At 41.9% G+C, this 22,424-nt stretch overlaps 1 protein-coding gene across 6 annotated transcripts in view; it reads left to right on the forward strand.

Moving 5' to 3' along the window:
• The window catches only part of fto (FTO alpha-ketoglutarate dependent dioxygenase), a 121,377-nt gene that overhangs the window by 18,553 nt on the left and 80,400 nt on the right, over positions 1–22,424 (forward strand). For 5 of the 6 annotated variants that reach the window (XM_044330941.1, XM_044331026.1, XM_044331097.1 and 2 more), the window contains exons 2-8: positions 1,979–2,056; positions 2,300–3,338; positions 5,871–5,996; positions 6,223–6,240; positions 9,932–10,011; positions 10,606–10,749; positions 17,163–17,282. In XM_044330941.1, the coding sequence (XP_044186876.1) occupies positions 1,979–2,056; positions 2,300–3,338; positions 5,871–5,996; positions 6,223–6,240; positions 9,932–10,011; positions 10,606–10,749; positions 17,163–17,282 (1,605 nt within the window). The remainder of the gene's footprint in view (positions 1–1,978; positions 2,057–2,299; positions 3,339–5,870; positions 5,997–6,222; positions 6,241–9,931; positions 10,012–10,605; positions 10,750–17,162; positions 17,283–22,424) is intronic. The other variant, XM_044330865.1, reaches the window with a different exon arrangement.

The raw sequence follows: 22,424 nt of genomic DNA on the forward strand, positions 1-22,424 counted from the left end.
TGGGAACCTTATACACACACAAACACACACACACACAATCTGAAGGCACAGTTTTGTACACAGTATTGGTTTGCACACTGTGAATAAAGCAGACTGTAATGATTTTACTTATGTGCACACATGCGCATATCCACAGTAAGTGGATGTCAGGATATCATCTGCACAGACACACACAGCAGCACATAGATAGACACACACACACACACAAACACACATACACATACAACACTAGCCCAGAGCCTCACCTTGATATCTTGAGCTTCTGTCATGAGTTGGAATGTGCGTCAGGTTGTCAATTTCTTCCAACAGCCTTTGAATGCAGTCTGGCCATGAATAGTGCATGTTGTTTTGTTTTTTAGATTCCAACTGTCTGCAAGTCTGTTTTTGTTTGTTCCAGAATAACTTGGAAGGCCTGTACACTTATGTGCATCCTTTAAGAAAACTTTCAGCAGGTGTTGTGCTGTTTAGCCTAAGGTAAAGATTCAGCCCTGAAGGTAAATTCACCAAACTTTGTCAGATCTGATGCCCTCCCATTTCTTTTGCCTCCGTTATCGGAATCTGTTTTTTTTTTTTTACCCCTCCTGTCTTTAATGCACATACTTTCACTGTTTGCCCTCTTTTTGATCCAGCCCCCTTACGAGTCAGGACACACATCTTTTTTAACCTGCACTTTAATGTTATTAACGGGACATTTTATTTCACTCTAAAAGTCAGGACATATTTTGGCAGCCGGTTCCCATATTCCCCGTAGCATGCCACATGAGGTCTTTGGCATTATGAGGGCTGAAGAAATGTGAGACCCGTGTTGTAAATGTCTCGGAAAAATATACAGGGTCGGTTCTCCTTAAACTATCACAACCGCTTGGTGGTTGATGCACAGGCCATTCACGCAAAACTTTTAAAGATGTAAAAAGGCAGCGGCATGTCGGTGACATTTCTCCTTCTCCTGCTGCTGAGACATCATGCGGAGTCTGTGTGTGTGTGTGCACCTGTGGGTCATGAGTATGAGGTTCTGAACCCACATACACACACACACACACAGATACACCTCACCACACCTCCATGTACACATACCTTCACACAAGTATACAGTGCGGGAGGCGAAGATGAGGCAGGGTCGGGAAACAGTTGTGAAATTTATTTGGGCATACGTATAGCTTTTATCCCAGTTGCCATTGGATTTACGGGTCAGAATGGAATGCTGCCCAATGAAAGGTACTTTGATCCCTCCACCAGGTTGGTGGTTTTATTGAAGGAGCTCTGTATGGCACAGGGCATCTTTTAAAAGGTTGTAAGAAACCCCTCGGCAGCCTCTTGAAAATCATAAAAATGTGAGACGTCAATGAAAATGGTTACCAGGTTGCTGTGACATCTCAGCCAGTTTTGAATGCATTTATTTGTTAAAATTAATTCACTAATTTAAGCCTCAAATACCTGGTGATTCAGTTTGTATGATTGGATTTAACTGTTTGTTTTTGTCATTCCCTACAGTCCATTACTGTATATTATTGCAAACTGCACATTATAACAGTTGTAGATCGCCAGTTTTGGAGAGTTAATGTATTTTGGCCATATAATTCCATTATACAAGCCAGCACTAGTGCACAAATTCTCATCCCAGGAAGTGGTGTAATAATTCTTACATTGTAGCGCCCAAGTAAATGCATACATTTTTAATTGGGAGTTTGACAGTGACTTCATTGAGTTTCCTTTTTGAATTTTTTTTTTTTAACCACAGTGCTTTAGTGTTTGTGTAGTTTCTATAACTTTAGTCATACTATACGTTTTGCCCTCCACGCCACCTCTGCCATCAGTTCTGGTAATGTCCCAAAAAGTTCAACCCTGAATATCTATGAATAGAAAATAAATGCTGAGGCTATTGATAACAAAGTAAGTATTTAAAAAAATACTCAATAACAACATGTATTAGGTTCCTGCTGCTATTCATCAATCTTTTTACTGTGTTTGTGTTTCACAGAGGCGGAGGTTACTGCAGGAGTTGGGGGACCAGAAGATCCCCTTTCTGGGACCTTCAGACCGGGGCTATCAGCAACTGGTGAGTCATTCCCAGACACACTGACATTTCCAGATTATGCAAATGATGTCTAGACCTATCAAGGGTCTATAAACTGCCTTTTGCCTAACGTAACCTAATACTACAGCTGTGTACCTTGCAATATTTTGAATCAGAGAGAGAAACAATCTTGGCAAATAAGTTGAATTGTTATTTAGTTTTAGTCATTTGTTGTTGTGATATTATATGATGATGCTGTCATTATAAGAATGTTTTGTTTCCTAGTGGGACTCCAGCTACACTGGCCTGGCTCTGAGGAGATCCTGCTCGCTGCCTGCTGAGCTCCATGGCCGAGTGCAGGCAGCCCTGCTCACTCTGAGAAGAAAGGGCTGCCTCCTGAAGGATTTGGTTCGTGTCCGTGACAGAGATGTATTCACTGCCGTGTCGCGGGCTCTGCTGGGTGAACCGGGCCACACCTATCGCTATCTGGACACGCGACTCTTTGCTATCCCTTGGCACAGCGAGGACAGCGAGGTTAAAGGACAAAACTGTTGTGACCCTGACCTGAGGGCTGCTTGCAAGGCATTGTGGGAGCTTAACACCTTCTTCTGCTCTGATGTCTGTCAGCTGAAGGAGGGAGACAGGCTAACACAGTGTGTGAAGACGGGGGAGGTAGAGGCCAAACAGAGTGAAGAAGGGGACACAGAGTCGAAACACAGTGAAGACTCCAAGAATAGTGAAGGAGGGGACTCAGAGTCCAGGCAAAGTGAGGAGGGGGACACAGAGTCCAAGCACAGCGAGGAGTGGGACATTGAGTCGAAACACAGTGAAGAAGGATGCTCTGGGTCAAAACAAGAAGGGGAGTGGGAGACTGAGTCCAAACACAGCAGTGAGGAGGGAGAGACCTCCCAGGTAAAGCCGGCTGAAGCGGCTGTAGCAGCAGGGTCGGAACAAAGTGAAGGAAAATGCCCCGCTGGGACACCAAAGGGTGTCAGTGGCACACAGACTGAACCTGTGGGACTAAAGGCCCAGGAGAAACCTGTGGCCCAACTCAAGTACAGCCTGTCAGATTACCATATTGAGGAAAAGGGGGAACAGGCCAGTGGGCAGGGCTGTTCCCAGCCCAGTCCGCAGCAGGTATGCAATGATTCGGTCAAATTCAATGTCACCTTACTCAACTACATGGACCCAGCAGCTATGAGCCAGCTCAAAGAGGAGCCATACTATGGCATGGGGAAAATGGCGGTAGGGTGGCACCATGATGAGAACCTGATCAGTCATTCGCCAGTGGCTGTTTACAGCTATAGCTGTCACGATGACAAAGGTAAGACTCAAAGCTGAAATTGCTTTCTTGTCATAACTAATTGGATAACAGTAGTTAGTAGTAGTAGAGACATACATCAATATGTAACACCTTTGAATCTTTTATTCAATACTTTAATCCAAAGTATCTCTTACTAGTCTTTGGTATTTTGTCTCTGAAATTAGAATTCCCTTTTCTCTTTAACTTCAATATCCCATCAGCTTATCTCAGTGTCTTTATGGTGGATCAGATGCAGCTAACCTTGTGTATTATGGCCCTACAGCAGCGCTGTAGCAGCTCTAGACATGGCCTCTGGTGAGGCAACCATCAGATCCATCTATGTGATAGTGTCAGGGCATTATCAAATGTCATCACTGGCTTGCTGCTGACAGTCTTATCGCCGACCGTGCGTCGGGAGATCACAGACGTTTGGATCTCAGCTCTTAACACGCGCTCAATGGCGCAGTCTAACAAACAGGCCTTATCACACACACCGCATCCCATCTAAATCATTTCCCCAAGAAATGATCGATGTGCAATTATCTGATATGGAAAAATGAGCCCTGCTTTGATAAGTGTTCCTAGACTGTACTGTATGGATAATACGATGTCTCCTAATTATGGAATGTGCACTCTTTCAAGAACTGATAGTATTTGCTGATTGAGCTGATAGAGCATCTCAGAGAGAGGAGAACTTCGCCTTCTAGAGCAAATACAAAACAACCATAGGAGAGGTACCACCATATCAAAAGTGTTATATTTAAAATATTAATAAATGTCTGAGAAGGGTCCTTGTAATTTGTATGTCATGCATTTGTATACAATACAGTGCAAAATACATTTCCATCCATTGTAGAAATAATACTCAAATTTACAGCAGTAGTGGTTGTTAAAACTCGTCTTTGTGCATCACACCTTGCCTTAGGCCTGTGTTTATATTTTAGACGATTTCAGACCAAATGAATCCATTTTAAAATAAAAGTCTAGACCATCCCATGCACCTGAAGGAAGAGAAAAACGTGATTTCCTGTTGTGGATGGACATAAAGGTGCAGCTGTAGTTTTCCCAAGCATACAGAAGAGCCAAACGTGGGAGCTCTACACAGTCTGCATCTGTATCTTGAGACTGTAATTTTACAGTATCGTACAGGTGCAGTGCCAACTGCTCTGACATCCCAACACACTTTACAGCTGGGCTCCCTTCATCTGGGTTTCTTAAGCAGAAACACCTGCTCTAGAGGTCTGCTTCGATGATTTGTTCTAGGCCATTTCAACTCTGACCCTGTGAACACGGGCTTCAAACACTGTGGCATAACACCTTGCTGCGCTTAGCAGCTGTGTCTTTTCTAGTCCCGAATGACCCCACAGCTCCAGACTTTAGAGAGGAAAGTCTGGTCAGAGCTCCACAGAGCGTTATTCCAGTGGCTGGCTCTGAGGACTCTCAGGACCAGGCTAATGAAATTGTTACCTTGAGGAATGTTGCACTTCTACAATAAGGTCACGCTTCTTACATTGTCCTTGAGAGAGGAAAGAAACAGCACATTAGAAATCTTAGATGTACAGAGAGCAGATATTTAGTATGACTCCTACTTCCTTTGAGATGCTTTTCTTCCATTTGAGCCACCTCACCTTGTCTTCTGCTTCAGCCAGAGAAGTGTTCAGTTGTGTTTTTCCCAGCTACGCTGATCCAAAGGAATCTGCCACGACTGAGTGTTTTCCGGCACAGAGGATGATCTTCCACCATTCCAGAGGCCTTGGGGAGTGCTGTCATTAGCTGGCTCTCAGAGCACAATGGCTGGAAATTAAGTTACTATTTATCCGTGCTGAGCAAAGGAAAAGGCAGCTGTGGGGCAGAGAGGCCCAGAAAGACTTTAGTATTGATTTTACTGAAGGGTGTTGGCCAGCCAAGTTAAATCTTGTTTTCTTAGTATGCCATGTTAGAATGGAAGGAGAGAGAAGAACAGGGGAGGTGGTTACAGTGAACGGGTTCAGAAACAGGAATATCATAGGATACCTACCATCCAATAACACACTCTCACACACTCACTAAACAACATCAAGGGCTTTTATCCAACAATTTCCTCCTGCACAGCATAATGATAGCATAAAGATCCTGTGGTAACAGCCAATATAATCACAGCAACACATATCATCTTTGCTCTGCTGTTAAGTGATTTTTACTTTCTGGAGACAAAGGCATACATCTTACATCCCTTGTTTGGGTGGTGAGGATTAAATCATTTCTCTCCCTACTCTTTTAAAGTGGCAGCCCTGCATTTCATATTATTTATTTACTCTTTTCACTGCATTACCCAGACATCACTCTGTGCTTTTACATCTTTTCCACATATTTTTTTCTTAAATTAGCTGATATTATAACATGATGAAACAAGTGTATGCACATCAAAAATGTGAGACATTTAAGTGAGACGGCGTTGCACTTTTACACTCAATTTAAGTCATGCTGGCTGAAACTGTCAACCCAGTGCCTCAAATATGAATATAAATGTAAAATGCGAATCTTACAGTGAGTTGGGCTGTGTATGACTGACAGGTGAGAGCAGTGAGGGAAGCAGCAGTGAGAAGGCATGCTGGAGGATTGGGCTGAAGGTAGCCTGGGACATTCACACACCTGGCCTGATGCTGCCACTGGAGTCTGGAGACTGCTATTACATGAGAGGTACTGAGTCTTCTCTATAAACACACACACACACACACACATGTAAACACATTGCTCACACAACTCTGCCACATTCACCACCATGTCTGAGTTTGCAGGAAGGAACATTTTTATTGCCCTGTGTTTTAGTGTTTCTTGTACTTTGTCCCAAATGACCCATGCCAGCAGGATGCACTTGAGTCTCACTCTCTTGCTCTATTCTCTTCTTCTTCTACCCTCTCTGCAGGAGAAAAACAGAGCCGAGGTGTGTGTGCGTGCATGTGTGTGTGAGGCGCTACTTGGCCTGAACACAGAGCTTTAAGGTTCCATGAAATTGTGTGCATTAGAGAGGTTAGGAAAACCAAATGTTATTTTTTGAAGTCCTGTGACCCAGTGCTGACTATGTCTCTATGGAGAGGACAGACAGCGAGTCACAGGGGTGTAAATCATAGCTTAATGCTTTTGGCTGCAGCAGACACCTCCACCCTCCTCTTTTCAGTCCCGTGGGCCCTTCCAAAGCTTTCTCATATTTTCTGAGTGTGAGGACATTTATCCACATCACAGCAGAAGCTTGTGTACAGATGTACGAGGAGTTAGGACCCCCGGTTGGATGGATAGGGGATTTTTTATTTTTTGTTATGACGTACTGATTTCACATAAGTATAAAAAGATGCGCACTTCTGTTTTCGTTTATTCTAAAATCTATAATTGATTTCTGTGTTTTATTAGCTACAGATAAACAAAATTAATATTTTCACTAATATAGATAACTTTCAGATAGCATTCTCCCTAAAAAGATATCTAGCTTTGCCTGCTATTCTTTTAAACCGTGATGGTTCCTCAGTGGACTACAGAAAGGATTTAAATTGAATGAAAGTATTAATCTTGAACTCAATAACTGGTAATGTCTATTCAATATTCATTGTAATATTTAACCGATACAGGATCTAAATAATTTTGATTACAGTATTTATCAGGGAAATAATGTGTATAGTGTTTCTGTATATTTAATTTACCTTTAGAACGTTTTAATTACCTTTTATTTCACCCATATTCGTATGCAAAATCACAGCATTATTCCTTTTTTCCTCCTTTTTTGTCTGCAACTAGCTTTTGCTAATCCTTGTACTGCAACCCTGGTTACAATCAAGTCCACTGTAGGCCAGCGGTGGGTTTAGTCATGGTTTCTAACAGCATGACTTTACCTGATATATCAATATATTAAATTGCTTTTCTTATTTTCATATTTCTTTATTTTCTTATCTAATCTGTTAGTTGTCTGCATATGTGGTAATATATGTATGTGACCTAATGATCAGACTGTACTGTGGATAAAAGAGCAGTGATTTTATCGCTTCAACAGCAAATACGTGTATCCATCTGGTGTACAATAACATGTGCTGTCAGTGTTTTTTATGAAGACACTGAAACCCTACTTGTGCACTCTGCATACATGCCAAATCATAAATACACCGCTTAGATTTAAAGCAGCTTTCAGCTTTTAGGAATTTTAAAAACCGTGTCAGGGCTTTGGAGTCTAGAGTATGTAACTGACATGATCTACAGGTTAGGCCTATATCAAATACATTTTTTGGAAATATGCTGTATTTAAAGTATTCTTTCTGTGTGTTTCTTTGATGATCTTGTTGCATTACATTTTGAGCTCAGGAGGACAAGTCCGATGATAATATTTCAAAAACTACAAAAAGTACATTTCCTTGAAAGAAGGTTTTGTTTAGCTACAAGCAAATCCTAATAAGTACTGTTGATGTATACAATACTCCCCCCAGTATTTCACTGAACAGTGCACTGCCATATGTTGCCTCTACAGTTAATTCAGAGCAATTCCTAGTCGTCTTTAGGTTGTGGGAAAGGTCGACAGTATTTGCTACCAGGTAATTATTAGATGGTTACTGTTAGTCACTAGTGTGATGAAGTTTTGACATCAGTTGCACCAAATATGAACGGTTAAATACTTCAGATTACTTTAAAGCAAATCAAAAGTTGAATATGTCCATATATCGAACACATATATCTAACGTAATATTGTCAAGTTTGGTCGGGTTACTTATTTATCTGTTAGAATGCCCACTAATAAGTATTTGTCAACCTGAATATATTTTTTACAAGCAAGAAAAAGGAAGGTTTTAATGAATTCCTGAAGTTGACTCTTTGAAGCTGCTATGTTTTCTTCTGAGAGCAGCGATGTCTGTACCTAATATTCAGCTTGACAGGGCTTGAAGCCGACCTCCTTTAGCTGGATAAGATTTACAATAGAACAGTCAGTTTCAGGCCAGCCATGATAATAGAGTGATGGGCTGTTGTGCAGACCATTCTAATGGGACTTGACTGTCGCGGATCAGTGGGGATTTATGCTCCACTTGGTGAGTACGCCCTTGAGAGGCCAACTGCTGCACAACGATAGCGGCTCACACAGGCCTTGGCTGTCTGTCGCTTTGTGGGTCTACCTGAATTAAATACTTGGCACACTCCATGAACATATGCACGCACCTATAAATTTGCACAACTCACATGCACAAAAATACACGCTCTCAGACATGCAAAAGGTCGCAGTCCTTTGCGTTTTCATTTGAGAGAGGACATATCACCCCTCCCGTTTCAAACACACACACACGCGCACACACAGGAGCCACCAATAAACCAAGTGTTAAAATATATTGTTCCAGTGTTTTAGTGACATATACCATATGATAAGTAGTTTTGTGGTATTAAAAGAAAACTACAATGCTGTATAACCACAGACACCATAATGTCTTTTCAGCACCATTTGTCGCCGGGTGGCCCTTTTGAACTGCTAATGTCTAAGCCGCTGGAGGCAAATTGAATCACCATCATTTCCACCCAAATGGAATTTCAGTGGTTAAAAAAGAACAATGCAAGTCTTGACACCAGGCCTGTTCAATAATCAGATTTCCAGCTCCCAATGCACAGGGGGACTGGAGAAAAGAGTTGACCCAATATATTTAAAAGCCTGCTTCCTGGAAAAGGAGGACAAGTGGCAGCAGGCGCAGGGGTTGAAAGAAAGATAAATATTTATTACAGTTATCGAGTTTGCCTCTACTCCCTCCTGATCCCACTGACGCATCAGACGCGCCAAGAAAAGAGCAGATTGATGGAGATAATTTGTTATTGGATATAAACAGTTTTAAAGACGCAGAGTAATTCTGCCCAGAGACCTAATCCTTCACAATCTCATCAGGGTGAAGAAAACACCAGCAAGTTGTTTTGTTTGTCACCATCTTTTTTTTTCTCCTCCACCAAACAATAATATCTTCCTCCCAAAGCATTTGGCTGTTTGACTTTCAAATCACAGGCATTAGCCGGTGTACTCTTGCTCAAGGCGGGTGTAAATATGCACATGTGCTGTGAATGACAGCTCTGTCATGGCTAAATTAATTATTGGTATGAGGCAAATAATGGCAGAGCTGAGAAACATCTATACACACAAAGAAACACATGGAGGGATGCACAGGAAACAGCAGTAAGGCCTCTTTGTAAAGCTCCTGTGATATTGGACAAATGTTTGTTGGTATGGCTCTTCCATCTTGACAGATTGAGCGTGATCTGGTTTTGTTTGGTAATTAAAATTATAGTACAATGCCGCTCATTCTATTTGATTCGATGCTGGACCAAGCGCAATCTGTCTGAGAGTACATGATTTAGTTGTCATGTTCACTCACGCCCTGCTTTCCATCTGTTTGGCTATTGTAATCACTTCTTTTCTTTTTATGGTCTGCTTTATTCTTTATTATAATTAATTAAAACCACAAAATAAAATATTAACTCTCTTTTAACTGCTCTCTTCTACTCTCCACTACTGAATATTCTCCTCTTCTGATCTGTTCTCTTGTTTACTCTTCTTCGCTGCTCTCTTGATGATTGTTGGTGGTATTGTTAGCATGTTCTGATAGTTTTCTCTCGCCTGTATTTACCAGATGATCTGAACAGTACCCACCAGCACTGTGTCCTAGCTGGAGACACCGCACGCTTCAGCTCCACTCACAGAGTGGCCGAGGTGAGAAGCCACCAGCCTTGAAAAGGGAAAACGCAGTGTTTCGAATTTGTCGTGAAAATGCTGTATAGCATGCCGACTGTCTCCTTTGGTTTCAGCGAGGACTTCTGTTGATACTTACACGCTCTTTCAGGGAAAAGCTTCAACATTGTGTCTGGTAAACAAAAACATTCAAAGAGTTATGTTTCCAGTGAGATGGAAGGATTCCACAATCTCATATGAGTGGAGAGAAATTGCAATTATATGAAAGTTTTTCAAACAAGCCCATATACTTGTTGTGTTATTCACTGATACTCTCCAATGAGAAAAACATAGGGAATCATTTATTAAATAATCCCTATATAATATTTCAATCATGAACATACAATCATTCTCTAAAAAGTTTTAATATGTACACTGATACAATATGATATTGACAGCAATGGATCATGATGTCCCAAGAGAAATTTGAGGGTTAGTCATCGAGACCTCTTCTTGTACATTTCAGTAGTTTTATATGAAACTTTTAATTGTCTTTTGATACTCAGGGTCAAACTGTAGCTAAACCCTACACTTCAGTTACGTGTATAACACTGGGTCTGTCCCTTTTCCTGTCAGTGTTCCAGTGGGACCCTGACCTACATCCAGTCACGGTGCCAAGAGGCCCTGTCCAACCTGCACACTGACCCAGAGACAGGCTCCCACAGCCTGCTGGCCCTGCGGCCAACCACGCTACAGAACTGTGAGGAGATTCACAATGAGGTGGGGACACGATGGTGTGTTTTCATCTGCGTGTGTGTTTTTAATGATAGCACATATGTTTGTACACCTACAGTTTTCATGTATTTAATGTGTGTGTGCATGAATGATAAGCTGTATTTGAACTAGCACTGTAAAGTCTTCAGTAGAGTTAACTTTTAACTTTTTAGCATCAGGAAATATTTGCTGTTTATTTTTGCACCAGATGAATGTGGTTGGCCACATTGGACAGCAGAATAAATGCCAAAAAACTTTAGACAATAGCAGTCTTTGAAAGTTTGAATATATCTTTCTGTGATCATGAACCTGCCTGACACTTTCTGATATTGTCCTTATGCTGTAATCCTCACCCATCTGGTACTCCAAGGAGGTTAAAGACGGCTAAGAACCATCTGCAGATATGACAGGATTTCATCAGAACAGAAGCACAGTCATTCTTTATAAATAACACGGATAAATATCTAGTGAAAGAGTTTAACTCATCTGAACAAATCTATGAATTTGCATGAACATACACATCTATGCATCCAGTACACACCCTCTGGAAGATCTACTAATCTATGGTAGAATGATAGTCAAGACCAATTTCGATATTACAATGACACCAACAGATGTAATTTAAGAAAAGTTTACATTACTTCTAAGTGAAGTAATGTTAACTTACATCTGAAGATATGACAGGACTGATCAGATGGATGTAAAATAATCTGACAATACAGCATTTCAACAAGTAAACTGGCAAAATATTGTAGTAGTGTAGTGGAAAGTGTACTGTGTAATATGGTGAAGTCAAAGGAATTGATCAGCAGAAAACATGCAGCACTACATTTAATCCTGGTTTGATATGCCCTTTCTATTTCCCCTGCATCATGGGATTTACAGACCATGCTGTGAGTCCTCTGATAGCAGGTTAAAGCTTTGTAAATGGCAGAATGGGAGCCTGCCAGCTTCCCACCCTCTACTTACCTGGTTGTTTCTACTCAGGGAAATGTCTCCTATATGAAATCCAGGTTGTTCTCATTTGTCCTGGCCTGTGATGGATCGTAAGGCAATAGCCTCTCCATATGTTATCTAAAGATGGAGTCATGCCCCGCTCCCCTCCCTAACCCCTTTTCAGTCACAACAATGAGTGATGCTGGCTTGGGGTATTGAGGGGTAGAGTGAGGTCAAAGAAGACCGCGAGGGGCACCACCAGCCCCCTGTGTTAGCTTGCCGCAGGCCAACAGTTAATATAGCACTTCACCTCTCCCCCTTTCCACTCCTGGGCTCAAAGCGCACATCCTAGCCGACGCTAGCACCCAGGCCCCTCAGTGGGACGCCATGACAGATGAGTCTGACGTAAGGTTGTTTAAAGGTTGTAGACAATATTAATTATTCAACACTGCCAAACAATAGGGCTGTCTGTGTCAGGAGGAGTGCTGCGCTAGTTGAGCTAGCAACACCTGCTAGCTTGCCGCATAGCGCCACAGGATTACTAAGCATAGGCCCCCACTAGGAGGGCAAGGCAGGTTTATTTAGGAAAACAGGATGCTATTTATAAAAGAGCAGGTGTGCGAGTATGTATGTGTGAGTGTTTAAGTAAGGGGGGGGGGGGGGGGGGGGGGGTGCTCTCGGGGGCTCAGCCTACCCTACCTGGCACTCGCAATGATCGATGTGGCCATTTGTTTGGAGTTGCCCACGAGAGCAGAACACCCACTTAAATGATGTATTGTTGGTGGAGTTATTTATGATGGCGGCCCACTTTGGCGCTTGGCGGGTGCATATTGCACAGGTCGTGTTTGACATGGACGACCGAGGAGCGAACAAGCCTGAGACGCGCAGGCAGCCTGACCTGAGCAGTGCCTTATGGGCCTTTCCTTAAAAAGTGCTAAACAGCAAGCTAGCACTGGCTGACGTGCCACAGATATTGTGTAATGTGGTGAAACGGAAGGGGGGGGGGGGGGTGGGGGGCGGTGAGTATAGGTTGACACTTGTCAGAGGACGTGGGCGGGTCTGACGATGATGAAGCAGAGCGTCTGCCATCTGAGTATGAGTGTTTGGGGATGGGGTGGGATGTCGAGTTGAAGTAGGAGCTGATGGGAGACAGAGACAGAAATGAAGAAAACTCAAGTTCCCACCTGTTTGTTAAGCGTGGTCCCTCTCACTGTCTCTTTTTAATCTTACCTCCTGTCTTAGGTGGCGGTGGAGGGGAGGGGGGGTTTAGTCTAACATAACATCGCCACACGGCCTCCGCGTGCATGTTTGGCTTTGAAATGCTAATCCCAGACGCAAACGTCTTGTCTCATTTAAAGCCACTGTGTCACTTCCCAGGTGGGTGTGTGACAGAGTGCCCTGAGGGACCCCCTCTAATGATGCTAGTCCCCCCCCCCCACAGTAAATATTGAAGGGAGGGACAAGGTTTTCCCACATGTTCTGGCAGAAAGTAAACTGTGAGGAAGCAGGTGTGTGACCTTCCAAATGTCCTGTTTTCTTGGCCAAAATGTCTCCCCAGGCTCTCAGGTCTTTGCCTGGCTTTGAAACACCTTACCTCAGGGGCTTATGCTGGCAATATCATTGTAATCTTGTAAACATATTTTTGCTAGCAGATCTGTGCAGCCTGTAGTTTGTACTTTTTATTCCTCTTGGATTTACCAGTTTTATTACCCTTTAACACTCTTTTTAATTCATGTGAGACATTTTTATTGTTGATCGTAGGGGTTTATTGTAGTTTTAATGGTTTTTATGTACTTTGTAAAATTGTTTTGGAATTGCTACACAAATAAAGGGATAGAGCATTGTATTTATATAGATAGAACATTGTACATATTTCACTCGTTCTGAGCTCTGCAGAATGACAATTTAGGGATGTACTGTTGTTTTTCAAAGATTAAATTTACTTTAATAATTTAATTTAATGATATTAGTCACACTGATATCAATGAGCTCTTCTTCAGTGGCAGTGTAGACAGCAAGAGCACATGTAGTTGTATTTTTGGCCTGCGGGAGAGAAAAAGAATTCAACACTGCTATTTGTTTGGATATAGATAGAAATGGAAATGTGTACAGCAATGTGTGCATGTACAGTATAACCTAGCTTGTGTGTGACCAGTTGGGCAAGTGTGTGATGAGGGTAAATTGCGTGACTGGTCGCTCACAGAGAGCTGGGGGGACCAGTTCTCCTGGCTGATGTGTGAGGAGGCCGGGAAAGGTAAACAGAGGACGGCAGAGTGGGATCGATCCCACTCTCATCAGCTCCCACCTCAGGGCCCTGGCCCGGAAATTGATTGGGCTCGCTCAGGGAATACCGTGAAGGTGTGGAGAAAAAAATTGCGCCTCATTAGATGGGAAAAAAGGGGGCTACTTCACTTTAAATCCAGAGTTTCTATGGTGGGCAGCTGGACGACTAATGTGGGGCTAATGTGTAGTTAGTGTGTCCATCACCTGGAGAGATGACAGCGACTGCCGCAGGGGAGCCACTAGCTCCCCTCTCACACCCCCACGCCGTCTTAGAGAAAAACTAGCCCTAACAACCACTCTCTCTTTCACACACACTTTCGATCTGTCTGCCCGGATAGGTGGCATTTAGTCAGAGTTCCCCTCTTGGTAGCTCTCAGCTGGGTGGCCAAACTCCAAATGCCACATAGCCAGCACTCCTCAGTCGCTTTAGATGACCTGCTTTGTGGCTGCCACTGGCCTGCGCAGTGGGGGACAGGCAGCCATGTCAGCTCAAAGTGGAGACACAGGTTGGTTTCTTCTCACAAAAGGACAGGCAGACAATCAGAGAGATGGAAGGAGGGACAGACAGAGAGAAAAGGACGTCCGATATCGGCGCTCGGCGGCTTTGTTGTGTGTTTGAGCTGTAGTGATCGAAGGGGAGTGGATTTGCAGAGTGTTGAAGGGACCATAAAGGATGACATTTCTTTGAAGGGTGGGTTGTATGGAGTGACTGAAAGGCTGCTGAGCAGTGCCACTGGCTGTGTATTCTCCCTGACATGCCCCAGTCCTTGCATGTCATCCCTGCTGTGATCAGAGCCTTTTGGAAGCAAATGGCAGGATGATTCTGTGCACAGCTACTACTCAAGGCAGCCCTCACTCAAGTTGTTTGCGCAAATCATTCTTGCCCTTTGTTTTAACTTGCTTGGGTCGCTGGATGGTAGGTGACTTGCCTTATAATACAGCGCAATGATCACTAGAAAATTTCAATGTGGCATATTGTTCCATGGCACTTGTATTAGCTGGAACTGGGATAATCTGGACTTGATTTGAGTTTAAAACTACAATATATTTGGACTTCTTACACCTCAACAATTACTCTCATATACAACATGGCATTGATTTATAATTTGGGAAGTTACATAATGCCACCTGTACCAATGCAGGAATTGTCATGTTCTTATACTTCATCAAAATGTTGCAGTGTGCAGGTGAGGGTGGATGACGAGGGATCCGTCTCTTGTTTCCAGTCACTGACAGCATTGGCTTTTGAATACTTAACCAAGATCCCAAAACCAAAAAGTGATATGTTTCATCATCCAACAAAACATGTTAGCCAGTGCAAATTAGTTGTGTATGAATGTATATGACATTTGAAGGAGACAGGGTTAGATAAGAGTGGAGGATTGGCTCAAGAAATACAAGAAATACTTATTTAAAGCATAAATGTAATTTTCATTTAATGGGACCTTTTGGGTAGCACCCATCCGCTCAAACCTTGTCGCAACTATGTATGACTCCACTGCTTTAAAAAAGGGTCTGGTGTGTACACTGGCTAATGCTCTGTTAGAATAACTGTAAACAAAATAGTTTTCATAAAAGGAACAATAGCAGTCCCATTCGAGATGCGACTCCTTTGTATGCAAGTACATTTTGTGTTGTACAGTTGTCTACGTCAATATGAAATGGAGCATGCATTGTTTTGGGTGGATGATGCTTTGTAGGACGTTTTGGGGGAGGGCAACTCACAGTGTCTTGCATTTAAGTTGGCGGCAATTGGGGCAATCTTTGACATACACACTTGCAATCGGCAATTGTATGCACAGACGCTCACAAAGCCACTCACACAACTATGTAGACAGATACATGCAAGGGCGCCAACACACTGACGCACTAACTAACACAAAACATGCAAACGAAAAGACACACGTAGAAATAGATAGGCTACACCTGGCTACACGAAGCATCCTTGCGAGGATTAAATCAGCACTTCAAAAGAGCAGGAAACAAAAACACTCCCAACGGAGGAGAGGGGAGCGGCTCGGCAGCCGAGACTGTCATCTCCAGACAGAGCGAGGGAGCTGGAGAGGAGGGGAAGAAGGGAGGAGAATGAGGAGAGGAGGAAGAGGGCGGAGTTTTCAGGTGTGCTGACTGGAAGGTGTGTGTGTGTAAATAGACGTGCATATTTGTGTGTGAATGTACTCTATGTCTGTTTGTCTGTATTTGGTAAGGGTGTGACTACTGTGTTGAGATCAGCAACATTTACATGGTTTGTGTTAGGACTATTTTTTGCATATGTCAATATGATTATATCTTCCATTTCAGAGACCTCATAAAAATTAAAAAAAAAAAGTACTCATAAATAATCTCATGGCACACAAAATGTTCAGCAAATAAAAGCAATGAATGCATTTCTAAGTGAAAAAAAGTATTTTCTTCTTGCCCAGAGTCATGCATAAATATATTCGATGTTTTTAGCCAGTTATTTTAATTATTTATGTTTACAATTTTATGAAATTAATCTCTATTTTAATTTCAAATAGAACTTTATGTAAAAGAAAGAAAGAGGCAAACACTGTGAGGCAGTAAGTGAGGCAGTGAACATTGTGAAATATTGAATTAAAAAATGTGATGTTTACCAGTTGAAAAGTCTGACAGCTACTCTCAGAAGATGACTCACTGCAAAATTAAAACATGTTATATTATTATTATTTTTTTTACTGAATGTTAAGTAACTTTTGGGTGACAATGGGATGATTAATTTTTTATGCTGTTCTACAGTTTGCATTTTACAGATCCTAAATGATATAATTTTTAACTTCTGTTCAAAGCTGACATTTGGGACTGTCAAATAAGGCTGAAAGTTTCTCCTTGTATTTTATAATTTAGTATAGTATATAGTATAGTTTGTTGACATACATGACTTTATGCAGTTCCATATATGTTTCATATGATAATTTCATAACTTACAGTAACATATTAAATTTTATTCCTTTCACATTATGTCATGATTTAATGTTTTATGCTTTCATTCAGGAGCAGTGAGCATTTTTTGACAACTGTATTTTACAATCCCAAAATAAGAAGAAAAAAATCATAGTTTTTTTTTGTTACTTTTGCGGGTTGAATGCTGGGAAAAATGTCTGTCTTAACTCAAAATTTCATCCTGTTTATGTGTGTGGGTGTATGTGTGTGTGTGTGTGTGTGTGTGTGTGTGTATGCAGGTGGAGTTCGAGTGGCTGCGACAGTACTGGTTTCAGGGCCAGCGATACGCCCGCTTCTGCAGCTGGTGGACCAGACCGATGGAGCAGCTGGAAAAGGACTGGAGGCTCATGGAGACCATGGTAAAGCCGCTCAGAAACACTGCAGGTCACATGGCTGCATCACAGTCTGCTTTCTCAGCCTGCGTAGTTCAGTTATTATGAATATCAACTCAGTGTCACTCACATTACCTTACAAATGTTTAGCTGCTTAAATGTAATATATTTGCATTTTATATTTGTAGGCCTTTTCTTTTCAGCTGTTGTTTTTTTGAAGTTTTTAGACACACCATCCTCAGTGCATTTTTTTAGAAAATAGATGGAAACAACAACAAAAAACAAAAAACTTTTTCTCAACATTTTCTTTTCAAAAATACAAAACCTGTTTCTTATGACAATACAAAAAACCATATTTACTGATAGTAACAATGACCCTGATATTAATAATATATAATAGTTTATAGTGTAAATAAAATAAAATACCCAGAAAAATATAATAATACCCAGAAAATATTCTTGAAAATAATAATAATAATACTAGTAACAGTGATAATAATACGTTTTTACCATTTCCCGAAAATATGGGCTGCTTCATGACTAGTGTAGTTATTTCTGTCATTTAATAATAAGGGTTTTCACCTTTCTAAATGCTCAACATGCCTCCGCTCGTGTGTCTTACACAAACTACACGAGTGATCTGCTGTCCAATAATGCTCCTCACAAGGGAGGGTGTGTTTAAAATAACATGATAGATTGTCTAACTTCTCACCGCGACGCATTATTAAGGATGTGTCATGTGTTTAATCGTAGCCTCACAGAAGTTTTATTAGAGAGGAACGTGGGCACACAGCTATTAGTTAGACACCACTGTAAAGGAATCACTTAGTAATGTCAGACTCATAATTAAGTCACCTTAGTCACAGCTCTTTACTGTACATATGTGCTGCACACACACACACATACATACACACACACACACACACACACACAGACACACAACACTGTATCTAAATAGCACACAAACACACACAGATACATACTTGGTCTCGCTTTCTCTCCCGCCCTGCAGGTTTTTACGCCGTCCTTTTCGCATAGCTAGATTTCAAAGAGTGTGTGTGTTCATGTATGTACGTGTGTTTAACACCCAGACACCAGAAGCAGCAGGGGGCACTCTTGTATCACTGTAGCAGCAGCAGAGGGAACGAAAGAGCCGTGCTCCTCTTTTCCTCTCTGCTCCCTCTTTCTCTCTCTCTCTCCTACTGTCTCTTTATGTCTCTCACCCACTCCTGCTGTCTCTGGGAGCTCTCTGTCTCTGTCAGTGTCGAGCGCTGAGCAGTAATCACATCTAATGCTCAGGCGGGGATAAAGACAGGGGCTGGAGCAGAACAGTACTGCTGCTGCCGACGCCGCTCAGCTCTAGTCATAGTCTCTCTCTCTCTCACCCTCTCTCTCACAGTCCAACAGCCTGGCGGGGGAGGGGTGTGTGTTTGGGGGGGTGGGGGGGTAGGTTAGTAGACAGGGGCTAAACTCATCTAGAGCTCCACCTCCGGGCCCAGATGAAGTGTGTGATTTGGACCCGTATTTAGAAAAGGGCATCAGTGAAATGTGAGGTCTTTTTCTCTTTCTGTTGCTGTGTCTCCATCTCTCTCTAATGGACAAGCAAACCATATCCACTGTGTGTGTGTGTGTGTGTGTGATTGTGTCTCTCTGTGTGTCCACATGTGGATTTCTGTCATGCAGGAGAAACTTAGCATCAGACTTTACACAATACAGCAAATAAAATGTGAGGATTTTTTTTTTTTAGGAAAAAAAAGTTGAATCAGTAAATTAAGATAAATAAAACAAACATAAGTACTTAGATTTATATAGTGTATATATTTTATTAATGTAAAATTACATTTATTTGTTGTGTTTTCATATATATTTTTTAAATTACTTTGACATGATTTTGTCAGAACATTATTATTATAACTTCAAATTAATGACATGGTGTCAAATTGGACAAAAGCAAGTATTCCTTCTGCAGAAAGGCGTATTGAACCTACGCAAAAATAATACACTGGTGAATGCATAAATGTAATGATTCACCATAGTGATGAAAGACAACATTATTGCTCTCGCAAGCAATATTTACATACATGCATCGACCTCTGATATGCTGATGAAAAGCACTTTATATATGTGATTTATAGATTTTCCTTTTGAGTGTTTTGATAGCTGTGGCTTTTCTGCAGTTAGATTAAAACACATTTTCTCTAAACTACTTATGTAGGCATCCCCGCACATTCCTTTATTGCATATATTTTACATTTTGAAGCTGGCAATCGACAGTATAGTGTAATTTAGTGAAATACGAGTGACCTACTGCGCTGTGTGCTGATGCTGTTTGCCATTTATTTATTTAGATTTGTCTGCCGTTTCCTTCCTGAGTATATTTTAATACAGCATTATTTTTGTCAAATTTGATATCACCGTGGGTATTTTAAAATAACAAAAATACGTCTCTTCAAATAGGGCTTATAAAATGACACTGTGTTTTACCACGCGCTGTGCTGTAGCAATAAAGCAGACTATTGTTTTATCCTGCTAAAATAGCAATACAAACAGCCATGCTTCCTCTCTTTATTGTCATATTTAGCACACAGGGTTTTGCGGGATGCGCTGGGCTATGTATGCGTTTGTTAGTCTGTATGAAGAATATTGCAATATGGGGGGGACTAGCTCCTGTTTATGGATACTGTCTCTCCCTGGGGCTCCCTCTCTGCTCCTCAGCCTGTTGTCATGCAAATGCTCATCCTTCCATTTGAATGACATTCTGATAAAATACATAAATAAATAAATAAATAAATAAATAAAGAACCGAAACAAAACAAGTCCACTTGCTCGCTCGCCTCTTTTTCGTCTCCAAACTGGTACCTCATGAATTCATGTGCTTCCTTGATAGAAACAAAGAGACAGGCGTCTGAATAGTGTGTGTGTGTGTGTGTGTGTGTGTGTTTGGGGGGGGGGGGTGGTACCATATGTAAGGTAAAGGTTTTTTCTGGAGGGTGGGAGAAGGACATTAACTTAAAGGTTTTACACTCCCCTGTGATCCAGGGTACTGAAGTCCATTTAAACCTGCCTGGCTTGCAGCCTTGTGTTCCCCCAGGACTCTGCTATCATGGCTATCATACAATAGTGACATTTCCTTAAACTAGCAACAATGAATAGCTTCCGTCTAACTCACAATAGACAGAGAGTCTTGGCTTTATGCAGAATATTTTAAATACCGGTGTGGTATTTTTTATCTTTCCTCTTTTCACTGTGGGGGAGAAGCGACAGCGACGAGCCCATGAGCACATCTCCCTTTTTTTTTTTTTTCTTTTTTTTTTCTTCCTGTCCTGTGTGTGTTGGTGTGTGTGTGTGTGTGTGTGTGTGCGCGCATGTGTCTGTGAGTGTGTATATGTGTGTGCCATTGATGTTAATGTATGCACTCGGCATGACTTTAATTGATTTAGCAGCTCTGCTTGCACAGTACAGCTTTTTCCCTAATTTGTCACTTTCCTGACTTCTGTGGCTGCTCATCTCACAACTTCAAAAGCCACCGCGGATGCAAAGAGATTTCAATGCACTCCGTCTCCCTCCCTTTCCTCTCTTTCTCTCTCTCACTTTACGTTCTTTCTTTCTCTTGTTCTCTCTCGCTCCCCGCTATCTCTCCATATCTCTGTCTCTTTCTCACACTTTCTCCCTCATTTGACAGGAGAACGAGCCTTGTAGATGGAAATCTTTTCAACACATATCAAGGAAATTAATCTACTTTCATAATAAATGGGATCCACTCAGTTGAATATATTTGTATATTTCAAGATGTACAAAACAGGAAGTGGTATCGGGGCCATGTCTTCCTCTACTCTGTTCACCCAGCCTGTCACTCCCTGTTTTCCAACGGTTTGGTCACGCACGCATATAAATATACGCCTTACACACTCTCGCTTTTCTTCTCATTGTGTGACAAAATTTACCTCTGATTTATAATGGAAGCTGGCTTTTGCGTGCGTGTATGCGCTAGGGATGCGCTCGGTGACCATTTCATCTTCTCCCTTCGCTTTAATAACAGTCTTCGGAAACAATCTGGGCTGCTGAGGAGGGTTGCACCGCAATCATACACAGCCTGGCCCGGTCGCCATCGATAGCTGATTAGGTTATTGACCTAACGTGTGGAGGGCGAGCGCCGAGGAGCGGTCGGAGAGGGAGGGATGGAGCTGTAGGGACAGTCTGTAGAGACAGAGACGGAGAGAGAGGGAGGAGAGAAAAAATAAAAAAGAGAGAGAGGTTGTGTGTGTTGGGAGGGAGGAGGGGTTGTGTGTGTGGGGGGGGGGGGGGGTCAATGTAAATGTTATTGCTGTGTGAGCTCATTTGATCAAAGTCCTGGAAAGGTTAAGCGAATCCAATCTGGTTTTGTATGGCAGAGTGGAGACACAGGCGCTAGGGAAGAAACCCCCAGGACGGAGAACGGATTATCATATTGGCGCTGGAGTAGCAGGGGCCTCCGACGGACAGTTTACCCTGCCCGTAATGCGTTTAGACAGCAATTGGCCTTAATAACCTTTATTGACTTCAGCGGGTCAGTGCCAAGAATCTAATTATCAAAGTGTATCAATTTCATTGGAGTTTAGAGTTGCACTGCTCAAAATAATTATTTTAAGGTCGGGCCGGGGCAATTAATCCCCTCTCCACTTATTTGATGGCTTTGTAAAACATTATAAATGTTATGGTTTCTGTTGTGCGTTTCACCGTAAATAATTTCAGGGAGCAATTTTTTGTAATGCATTATTTGGAGAGCTTGCCGTGCTGGTCCAGGTGGGGGGAAAAAAGGCAGCACATTTCGAAAGCTAGAGGCCACAGCTGAATCACGTCGCATATGTTTACCAGCAATAATTTTTCTCTTTCGCTCACTGTTTTACTTGCGTATTTGGGCAGAGTTTTATACCCACTTTATATGCACACATGGAACCCAGATTAATTATAAGTGTGAACTAAGCAGTAAAGTGTTTAAAGACCATTTTTATTGCTCATTATGAAGCCATTTATTATCTCTTACATTAAATCACACTCTGTTTATTCATCATATTGTTTTGCATTTTGAGCTCTATACAGCACAAATAGGCTTATGCATTTATTATATCCCAATATTCCGCGGTTCTGATGGATACGCGGTACATACAGAATGCCTCTGTGTTCATGTGT

The sequence above is a fragment of the Thunnus albacares genome, chromosome 1 (genome assembly GCF_914725855.1).
Source record: "Thunnus albacares chromosome 1, fThuAlb1.1, whole genome shotgun sequence".
Lineage (NCBI taxonomy): Eukaryota > Metazoa > Chordata > Actinopteri > Scombriformes > Scombridae > Thunnus > Thunnus albacares.